The 11316-nt window shown below is 41.7% G+C and overlaps 1 protein-coding gene across 1 annotated transcript; it reads left to right on the forward strand.

Moving 5' to 3' along the window:
- Window positions 1-7751: 7751 nt before the first annotated feature.
- LOC128147350 (dual specificity protein phosphatase 13-like) lies at window positions 7752-10536 on the forward strand. The gene is made up of 3 exons (XM_052799824.1): window positions 7752-7993; window positions 8289-8506; window positions 9623-10536. The coding sequence occupies exons 1-3, from the start codon at window positions 7833-7835 to the stop codon at window positions 9820-9822; spliced, it is 579 nt and encodes a 192-aa protein (XP_052655784.1). The 5' UTR covers window positions 7752-7832; the 3' UTR covers window positions 9823-10536.
- The last annotated feature ends 780 nt before the right edge of the window (window positions 10537-11316 follow it).

Below are 11316 nucleotides of genomic sequence, written 5' to 3' on the forward strand. Positions count from 1 at the left end.
AAATGCGTGCACGTGTAGTCAAGGACTCATCGGAGCTGTGTAAGAAACTCACGTAGATGGTTGGCAGGGTATTTCTTAGAAGTCGTAAGAAGAAATCCATAATCCCCACAGAGATCAGCTGAAGGGAGAAGCAGGGGTATCTTGCTTTTCTAACTGAAGAACAGAACGTGCTTAAACCATGCTAAGGGCATAAAACTGTACTCCTCAAAGATAAAATACTATGCTCTTTTCCAGTATGATCTTGTGGTCCATCGTTGGGAAGTACCTTAGTACAGCCTGTATGTGAGAGAGAGGTGGAGGTTTCTAACCACACTAAATAGGATTTTTCATTGATTTTTTTTTTTTTAATGAGATGTGAATAAACACATAGAGTGATCTGACATAATTTAAAAACCCACTAGTGTAGTAATGAAAATAACCCCATCCATCATTGAAAGGCATATGTCAGGACAAAATAGAGAAAACTTACAGGACCCTCATCCTGTCAATTTTCATACCAAGCAGTCATTACAAAACATTCCCCTTTAGATGCACCATATTTTGCACCGTTATTCTTTCCTAATGTCTGTAGGAAATATAAATCAAAACCTGGCAGCTGGCCAACAGCACTCAGTCATTTATCCAAGGTGATCCAAAACATAGATGTGAACAGCACAGATGACTTATGAAAGCTTCAACAAGGCACCATAACTTCAGGAGCTCCACAACCTATAAATAATCCAAATGGAGGGGACAGGAGGATACAGAGGAGTTAGAAACAAATGGCTCCAGAAATAAAATTTATTCTGTATATCAACTGACTGTGGTAGCAGCCAGCCCTTTGCAGCAGCATAACGCAGTCTGAAGAACATACAGAATTTGCTTTTTTGATGATGTAATTACTATGAGGTCCAAGATAAGTCTAAGTTGTGGCTTCAGTTGAAGTAAAAAGCAGGTGCCAATGTAGCTGCATTAAGTTAATGACACTAGCCTTTTCAAAGAATTTGGCCTTGTATTCTTTCTTCACAGAGAAGAAAAAGGATCTTTCACAATGCTTACATGCCGCCACAGTGAAACAAGGAAATTTTGCATTTCAAAATGTTTCAAAGCTACATCAAGTTGTCGAGTCATCTAGCAATCTAATGCAAATGTCCACAATTGTACAATCTCAATTGTAATGGGCTGTATACATTTTAAACAGATCAAATACTGGATATTCAGAACAGAAACAAGCTGTAACAACTTCTGCTCATTGCCACATGCCCTGATACTGGTTCAAAGATGCTTATCTCTAAGCAATCTGTTCCATCCTGCTTTTATTTTTTACACCAAATGATGTGTAGTTTCCCAAATGAGTTGCTGAAGTTGGAGGGAATGTTCCACTTCCTTTGCCAGTTTAGCAGCCTCTGCAAACAATGTAGGAATTAAGTGCAATTTCAATCCTCAGCAGTGTTCCCCTTCTTTCCCTTCACATGCGCTAGATGAAAAACTGACAAGTCGGAATTCATTAGTGACAAACCATAACACAAATGTATGGATCTGAAAAAACAAACAAAAAAAAATCAAAGGACCTCATCTTCCTGGTATTAATGGACCTGTTAATAAAGCTGGTTGAAAGTTGAGGTAATTTTGCTTACACCAGGTCCACATATTCATATTCCAAATAACTAGCAGTTATCTCACAAGGAAAACAAAATTATAGGAGAGCAAGGCAATTCAGTTAAACAAGAGTTTGTGCTTCTCTACTGCATGCATTCTTTGCTTTTTCTGCTGTGTATTTTTCTTCACCAACTGCCAGTCAATCACAACTTTTTGCACACTTCCAGGTGCCAAGTTGGTACAATTTACAATACACTGCTGCATTTCCTTGTATCTGAACAACTGGTTTAAGCTAAAAGTGTAAAAATAAGTAAAAACTGAAATTAAAAATTGCTGCAAAAATAAATGTAGCAGGTTAAACAGCCATCTCATCACAGAATAGGTCACCGTGTCAGTGTCTTAAGCAGAGTCCTGGAGTTAACTTACCTTTCAGAATCTCATTCTTAGCCTTTTCATGGGAGGTGCCAGGAAAGTGCTGCTTTGTTCAGAGTGCTATGGCTTTGTTGGGGGGGGGGGTTGGGGGTTAACATAAACATGCTGTAGAGTCCACCAGCTCACCAGACTGCAGGAAGGAAGCAAAAATGAAAGCAGAAGTTTCCTTATCCTGTTTCCCTACACTGTTTGTAGCAAGACCAGCAATCCACCTACAAACAACTTCCCAAATTCTGTCTCCAGCCTTCAGAAGTCCAGGTTGGAAGATGAGTCGTAATTATACATAAACGTGAATCCACAACCATCTGAAGTTTACAGGCCCTAAGGTATATTTTATCAGCAATAGATTTCCATGCAGTGAACCTCTGGCCAAGAATCACGTCCGCTGTAAAAGTAGAGAAGACAGACATACATAGCCTGGCCATGCATCACTGGAGAGAGCCCTGTGCCTTGCTATGGAGGCTGCTGGGCTGGTTTGCAGCAGAGATTTGGCAACCTCAGCACTGGAGAAAGCCTTGACTGGTCGGTTTCTATCTGAAGTTATCACTGCTAATGGCATTTTTCTGCTCTGTCTAGTTTCATCACCTGACAACATATTTTGAAAATGATCAAATTAGCTTGCACAGAAAAGTGATGAAGAGCACAATTTAAAACTTACAACTCTTAAATGAAAGGAAACATGTAATAGCTGCTTAGCCACTGCACTTCAAAGCTGAAAACTACTTCGCCTTACTAACATTTGATGTTCTTTAAAAGGGTGAATTATTTAAATAGTTTGTACTTTATTTAACAGAAATTTCCAATAAACCTCATTCTGTCACTTTTGAGTTATGTCACTTCATGCTATGTGACATGAATGCATTGATGTAAGTTTGACAGGCAGTGGCAATGCTGACATGTCAGTCTGAGAAGTTATGACAAACGATATGTTACAGATATTTTTAAAACTACTGCAGATTGCCAAGAAAAAAAGTCTTTAAAATGTGTAATTACACTGGGTGCATCTTCAGTTTGAAAACAATTTATTCAATTCACATAGTTATATTGATTCAATGTTCAGGCTGACACTTAATAAAAAAAAAAAGAAAGGAAATTTATATTGAAATTTCCCAACTAGCTCTAGTTACAATATATTATATAGCAAAGGAAAATGAGATGTGTTAATGTAATGGTGTGGGTTTTTTTTAAACACTGTCATTAAGTAATACTGTTAGCATTTAATAATTTGAAATAATCTATGTCAAATAAATCTCAAGACTGTATGCAGGACAGAAAGGCCCTAGCTGAACAGAGAATGAATTGCTTATGAAAATTCTCTTCCAGCAAAGGATAAAAAATGACAAGGGGGGATCTTTCACTAAAAGTACTAATTGATCTAAATCATGCTTTTTTTTCTTTCTGGGTTTTGGGGTGGGGTTTTTTTGTAATCTCATTTTTGTATGGATCAGGTCCTGCCTTATAATTTCTTTGTAATTTCTGTACTTCAGCAGAAGCATACTTAGATCAGTCATGTGTGAACTTTGAAGCATCTGTTTTATCTTCAAATTTCTTACTCCTATAATGGAAGAAAAAGGGACTGAATGCCTAAGAACTAATCAAATTAGTGAAACATAATTATTTTTTCAAGGCAGAAAATGAGCTTATTAGAGGGGAAAAAAAGAAAGAAAGAAAAAAAAAGAGTAAACTCCACATGCCAATCAGACAAAATTGTTCCATACATTGAAAATACATTAATGTTGTAGAACACCAGAAAACTCTGTCTTACTTAGTGTTGACCTAAATGTACCAGAGTTCAATTAGTTCAATTCTTCTTCAATAGCTAACCATCCCAGAAATCAAATCCCTAAAACAGGCTGAGTGAAATGAGTAGATCTTTTGCAGTCGGGGATGACTGTATCTATAGAATCATAGCTAGCTGAACTTCCATGCTGTAATGTTTTCACTGTAAAAACTTTCTTCTTTCAGGTTGTGTGAAAGGAGTTTGATTTTGGCCCAGTTTTCACTAGAGAGATGGAAGGGTATCACAGACACAGCATCTGTTAGTACTGATAGCAGTATTTTCATTAGAAGAGCCTCCATGAATGTCCTGGTTTTGACCGCTGCACATTTTCCTGGTAATGCCACGTTGCGTGCTACTAGAGCACTCCATGGCAGTTTACACTGTTGCCACCTAATACGTTATTAACCAGGGAATGTTTGATTTAGCTTATTGCATCAAGTACTACCTACAAAGTAATCACAAAGGCATTGTCCACTGATTAAAAGGATGCCTTCTGTTGGGTGTTCTGAAATTAATCATGCATTAGTTTCAGCTGAAACAGCAGCTATTTGTTTGGCTTAGAGCTGCCCACCAACCCAACAGTCAGGAGAACGTCCAAATTCTTGAAGTCTTGAAAAGTCCCTACTGCACAGAAAGCTGATTTTGCCTCTGTTCAATGTGACCATATATCAGTTTGTTGCTTTTTACATCCATCCTTAGTAGCTTTAAAAGGGCCAGGAAAGAAGCAAAGCTGTGGAGAGCCAAACCCATCCGGACAAAAGATTATACCTGGAAGGACTCTCCTGCCAAATTTGAGGACAAAGCTAAGTTCATATAGTTTTTTAGCATTTGCATTCAGGCTACTTGTATACAAACTGAAATACAACAATTCTTCACAAAGTCAGAGAATCGTGGCCTTTCCCTGAATGTTAACACAAGGACAAAATAAGGCACTTCAGGAGCAAGGAGGTGATGGAACAAAGCCTTCAGCTTCACTTAGGGGAGTTAGCACCTCTCCTGAGAAGGATCTTCAGCTTCCTGGGAGTTTCATGTCAAGGTACATCCTGATGGCTAAATCCTGTGTAAACACATGGAAGGAGAGGTATATTCCAAGACATCTGAGCCCAGTGCCATGGCCAGAGTGGCAGGCAAGGGAGAACTCAGAGAGGGAAGAGATAATCTTGTTCTCTCTAGTGAGGTTACATCCTGTGGGTTAATGCGTAACAGAGCTGATCTGAAAGCCAGATTTCTGCCTCCTGTCTACTTCAAAGACAGCTCCTGGCAAAAAAAGTCAGTAACACAGCTTTACCAAAGTCATATTTACAGACTATTAAATGTTTAGAAGATGCTAGGTTTGGAAGGCTGGAGTTTTGAAGCAAATGGACGTATGTCATATAAATGTTGGAGGCACACGGGGCCTGGAGATCATTCTTCTGGAGTTCATGTTTTTCTGCTCAAAAACTTTCATTCAGCAGATGAACTCTGAATTCCTAGTGCATTTGAGATAGAGGCCAATAAAAGTTTACAGCTGAAAAGGGCCAGAGGTAAACATGAGTGTCACATTTCTGACAGAACTTGATTGGCAACAAAAAGGCTGGGCTTACATTTAAAAAATGCTAGTAAAGCCTTAGCTTGAGCCTCCACCCAGAAACCTGGGAAGAGTAAACTAAATTAAACAACTTCACCTGCTCAGTCATTTTCCTCATTCACAAGCACAAATCACCCAGCTTAAAAAACACTAATTTACCAAAGGAAAAAGGAAGAACAGAACAGAACAACAAGGTAACATATTAAGGACATATACATAGCGCTTGAACTGTAACTTCAACCATTTTTGCAGTTCTCTCCTGGATCTGGCCAGCTGGTTGCCCAACAGCAGCACCTGGCTGCATGTCCCACTGCCCCCTCTAGATAAGCACTGCAGCAGTGTTGCTTGCAGTTTCTCTTCCTTCACCTTTTAGGCCAGAACATACATGGGAATGGGAACTAACAGTCTCTGTATACAAGAGGCTCTTAAACAGTTTCTTCTCTAAATTCATAGAATTTTAACAATTTCTGCTTCATGAAAGACTCTTAAAAAAGTCACTTTTCTTTTTCCTTGTGTATAACTTTTGCCCTCTAATGCTGGAAGCTATTACCTTGTATTAGGGTGATCTCTCACCCTAAGTACTCCTAAGCATAGTTAATTAGTCCGGACTTCAATACCTGGTTTCAGGTGGCTCTCCATCATATATCTCTTGATAAAATAAAATAAAGCAAACCCTCTCTTCACCATAGTAAGTCAATGCCTGTGGAATAAAGGTGGTTTAGACCTTACCAGGGGTTCTTTCCATTCATCATCCCCCTTTTTCTATAGGGGATAATATCAGCAGCAAGCTTCTCTTGGGTCACCTGCTCTTCTGGACTGCTTTGGTAGAGGAACCATCACTCTCTGCATTTCATGCATTTTGCCCTGTAGCTCTATCACTGACAGCTTTGCAGCCCCCTGCCAGGAGTCACACATTCTGCAGACCAGAAGCACAGGCACTGCTGTGCTTGAAAAGGCCTACTAATGCTATGATTTTATATGATGGGTCTCCAACCTGCGGCTCACCAGACCTTCCTATATAAACTAACTCAGTGGCTTACAAGTTTCACCTGACAACCATTATACTCAACTTTGTTCTCTTTTCAACAGAGGGGAGGTATACGATACGTGGCAGGTGTATTGTATTAACACAGTGATGAAAGTAGTGACTGCAATAGAAAAGATTAAATGTATAACATACAGTTAGGCTCAGATAATTTTACTTGGTGAAAAAACATTAGCTTCAAGAAATACATTTCTCTAGATTATTGGTGATAGGCAAGACATCATCATCCACTTGGTGTTTAACCTTCTGGTAACCATGTTGGTAGGACCCGCTGGTGCACTTCTTACCCTTTCACAGCTATTTTTTTAAGCATCTCAAAATAAATGGGAGACAGTTGTTACTGGGAGAGAGTTGCCACTCTTCTTGCACTGGACAGGTTTCTATTTTTCCTTTATCAGGCCTTTAATTGCTTGTGATGAACAGCCAGATCTTGCTGACTGCCCCACCCAGTGGGATGGAGGAGAGAATTGGAGGAAAAAAAAGTAAGACTCGGGGGTTGAGATAAGAGCAGTTTAATAGAACAGAAAGGAAGAAACTAATAATGATAATAACAATAATAAAATGACAGTACTAATAAAAGGATTGGAATATACAAAACAAGTGATGTACAATGCAATTGCTCACCACTCGCCAACCGATGCCCCGTTAGTTCCCGAGCAGTGATCCCCCCAATGGCCAACTCCCCCCAGTTTATATACTGGGCATGACATCACGTGGTATGGAATACCCCTTTGGCCAGTTTGGTTCAGCTGTCCTGGCTGTGTCCCCTCCCAACTTCTTGTGCCCCTCCAGCCTTCTTGCTGGCTGGGCATGAGAAGCTGAAAAATCCTCGACTTAGTATAAAACACTACTTGGCAACAACTGCAAACATCGGTGTGTTACCAACGTTCTTCTCATACTAAATCCAAAACATAACACTATACCAGCTACTAGAAAGACAATTAACTCCATCCCAGCCTAAACCAGGACACTGCCACCGCTCTGTCGAGGACACTGCTGAGGACAGTCATGGCTGTGTCTTGGTGGGCGCCCTGCGGGCAGGGGGCTGCCGCCACATGCGGCTGACGCCTCCAGCACCGAGGCTGCTGTGCGGCAGGCAGAGCAGTCAGAGCAGTGTGGCTCTGGGGATGAGCCCTGGGGAGCGGACCGGAACCAGTAAGGACCCAGTAATGCCCGGTTTGGTACACGCATCTGCTTCAACTGGCTGTGCCTGTCAGGGCAACGCACGGGCGAGCGGCCAGCCCTGGGGAGGGGGCTCAAGGGAGGCCGCAGCGCAGGGGCGGCGTGGCTCGGTGGCGGGAGCTGCTGCCCAGCACCTGCCCCAGCCCATCTCCCGGCCTCCCCCGTGACCGCCCGGGGGCTGGCAGCACCCCAGCAACCAGCGCCGTGCCTCCGGCCGGTGGGAGCAGGGTCTCTCCCTGGCTCTCGGCATGTCTGGGGCGGAGGCGCTGGGCCCCCAGGGACCCGAAGGCGCTGGGGCATGCATGGGGGACGTCCCCTCCCTTAAAGAAATTGAGCAGCTCCTGAACACCGGGCGACCCTCTTGCAACCACGTTGATGAAGTATGGCCTAATCTCTTCTTAGGAGACCTGTAAGTACAGCTTTATGGACACACCTCTGCCATATGTTCCATCTGTTAGTATGCCTCATAGATGCGGCTTTAGACAGCTCATAGTTTTGCTAATTGCTGCCATTTACGCTGCAGACAGCACGTTTCCAAGATAAAATTATGACTCAGCTGATACTTGCTTCTTGGTTAGCCCTTAGAAGAAATGCATGGGTTGATGCTCCAGCAAATGGCTTGGGAGATGCAATCACAGCGTTTCTCCTGCTCTATGAATCTCTCTGCACCCATCTTAATTTGTTTGTCTTTGTTTTTTCCTTAGAGTGACAGCTCATAACAGATTTGTTTTGTGGAAGATGGGCGTGACCCATGTTTTAAATGCTGCCCATGGCACAGCGTACAGCCACGGAGGCCAGGACTTCTACGGAGCAACCATTGATTATTATGGTGTACCAGCCCATGACCTCCCAAGCTTTGACATAAGCCAGTTCTTTTTCTCTGCGGCACAATTTATCCACAACGCCTTGAACACACCAGGAGGTACGAAATTATCATTGGTCGCATTTTTATGTGAGTCGGCAGCCTCTCGTAACAGGTCAGCTCCGTGAGCTCAGTGGTGGAGGGGTCACTACATGGTCTCCTGCCAGCTGCTGGTCACCTGCATGGTGGGTGGCAGGAGGAGAGAGTGCTGGGTACATGGATGTAGCTCTAACTAGGTCCCAAAAAGTTGACATGAGAAAAGGAATGAACAGTACAGGAGAGATACCGGGGCAGAGAGGAGAGGAGGCAGAGTAGAGAGAAGAACATCTGGAAGGAAAGGGTGGTTCAAAAAGGGAGAAGCAAAAACATGCATTTAAAATGGCCACCCTCTTTTGAGATCCTCTTATGGCAGCTGTATTTGTAAGAACAAATGAATAAAGAGACAAGTGTCCTGATTTCTACAGCCACCAACCGCTTGAAGAGGCTCATATATTGCAATGAGCTTCCTGTGTGAACAGGGCCTGCAGAGCTGTGCTCCTGAGGAGAAGATTTACCTTTACCCAAGGAGATTTATAGCATGTTGCACAAGAGACTGAGCTTCTTGGCACTGGTGCAATAGAATATTAATTAACCTGTATTACGTAAAAGACCTTTTCTTAGCATGAGTAAACTGGCATTAATGGAGCTGTGTCAGTCTGTGTCACAAGATCTGCCTTCAAAAGACAATTACAGTTGCAGCAAATTGCCTTATTATGCAATGGTACTAGGCCAGTCATTTTTCTTGGTGGCAAATGTGTTAGTGCCATCCTTTCAGGCCAGATTTTAGCATTCTTCTTCACCTGAGTAAGCCCCTCTGAAATCAGTGGGTCTGATTATCCTCTTGCTCACAACAGAACAACTTCATTGCTTCAACAGCGTTTTCTTTGATTTACTGATATTTCTGAGATCAGGTTGGGATCTCATGGCACTTCTCATACAAGTGAGTGTAACAATTGCAAATTAGACTTAAATTGTTAGTACTTCATGTGATCTATCAGAAAGGTAAGAAATACATCTTGTTTGCTCTGACCAAGCTGGAGAAGGCAGAAGGGGTTTGCCTTCACTTTAAATTAAACTTCATCCACTGTACTGCTTCTCTTCTATTGTTATAATCTTTTTTTTTTTTTTTTTAACCAGCTAAAATTTTGGTACATTGTGCAGTTGGAGTAAGCAGGTCAGCTTCTCTAGTCCTAGCATATCTTATGATAAATCACCACCTCCCGTTGGTTGAAGCCATCAAAACAGTGAAGGAACATCGATGGATTTCACCCAATCGTGGGTTTCTGAAACACCTGCGAAATTTGGATGTTCAGCTACGGCAAAAGAAGGACTGCTGAAAGGGCAGACCCATTTGCAATCATTTTTCTGAGTTTCAGCCTTCATAGCCATTGCGCATATACAGCTTCCTATGATCAATGCATGTTGAAAAAATGAAGAAAATTATGCATCAAAGGAAAAAGTCAACAGAACTGTAAGTGGATTAATTCTGATAGCTCAGTTCCTCCAAGACCAACACAGCCAACGTCAGCACCGTAAGCACTGTGTGCTGCACAGCTGCTGCGCCTAGCGTGGTGCTACCAGATCACTCCACTGGAGTGGTTAAGATGGACCGAGTTTGTTCCTGGTTTGTGCTAATGCTAGAGGCAAGTTCAATAATTGCATCTAGCTGTATAGTATGTTTGAGTCCCCTTTACTTGGGAGCGTAACATAACTAGCTGCTTTGGTTTGGTTGCAGTTCTCACCTGCATGTTCTCATAAGAAAAGCTTTTTGTGTTCCAGGCCTGGTGATGTGGCGAGGGCAATTTCTAAAGAGCCCAGGCACTGCTACAGAAACATTCCTCTCTCACTGGTCTGCTAAATATTGCAGTGCTACAGAAAGCTGTGACAGCCTCAAGACTCACACCAGCAGAATAAACTTCTGTGCAGCGCTCAGTGCAGTCTCTGGGTCAGCAAACCCACAAAACTTTTCTTGTGTAAATATGTTTTCAACAAGGTAATGTATATTATGTAGAATATTGAGGACATTAAAAAAAATATTTCAGATCTTCAAAGCATTTTGTAAGCTTGAATTCATCAGTTCACTCTCCCTCCAAATTATCCCAAATCAGTTCTGTGTAAGTAAGTGGCTTTGAATGATCACTGGTTTAACATTGGGTAGGAACTTAGCTTACATCGATGGCTAGGCTTAATTGATACAAATTAGTTTTAAGCTGTTTTGAGGATGTCACTTTTCCTATCACCAGTTAATCAGTACTTAAACCAATGTGATTTTTAATACAGCAACAGCATTTGAAATTAATGTTACCACTCTGCCTGAAAATTAGCTTGTTACCTTGTGGTGAACCATGAAGTGATAATCAAATCTATTTTTGCCCTTTGCTACTGGTTTGATTTATTGATTAGCTGACCTTCTAAACCTTCCCTGCCAGATTAAGTTAATACATTTCTGCTTGCTTGTTTGCATTTGAAGCATCAGTTCTGATCATTTTCCTCTCTGCTGGAAGAGACTTGCAAGGTTATTAGGAGACTTAAATAGTGGTGACTTGTGAGTTGAACCTCTTCCTTCCCAGACCTCCTATCCTCCTTAATTCTTGGAGAGGTTATGACATGAATGCTGATTCTGCCTTGCACTTCTGGGAATGTAGAAATCCCTCCCTATTTCAGTGTAACAAATGGTTTGCAAAATAAGCATCTTTAAAATCCTTTCAGAGGTCTATTTGACTGTCTGGTTGGATATTCCTAAATCTTGCCAAAGAGCTCCACTGACGAAAGAGAAGACATTGTAGTGTAAAAAGATCAAATAGAAAATCACATATAAAACCCAATAGTGC

Source organism: Harpia harpyja, chromosome 10 (assembly GCF_026419915.1).
Source record: "Harpia harpyja isolate bHarHar1 chromosome 10, bHarHar1 primary haplotype, whole genome shotgun sequence".
NCBI lineage: Eukaryota > Metazoa > Chordata > Aves > Accipitriformes > Accipitridae > Harpia > Harpia harpyja.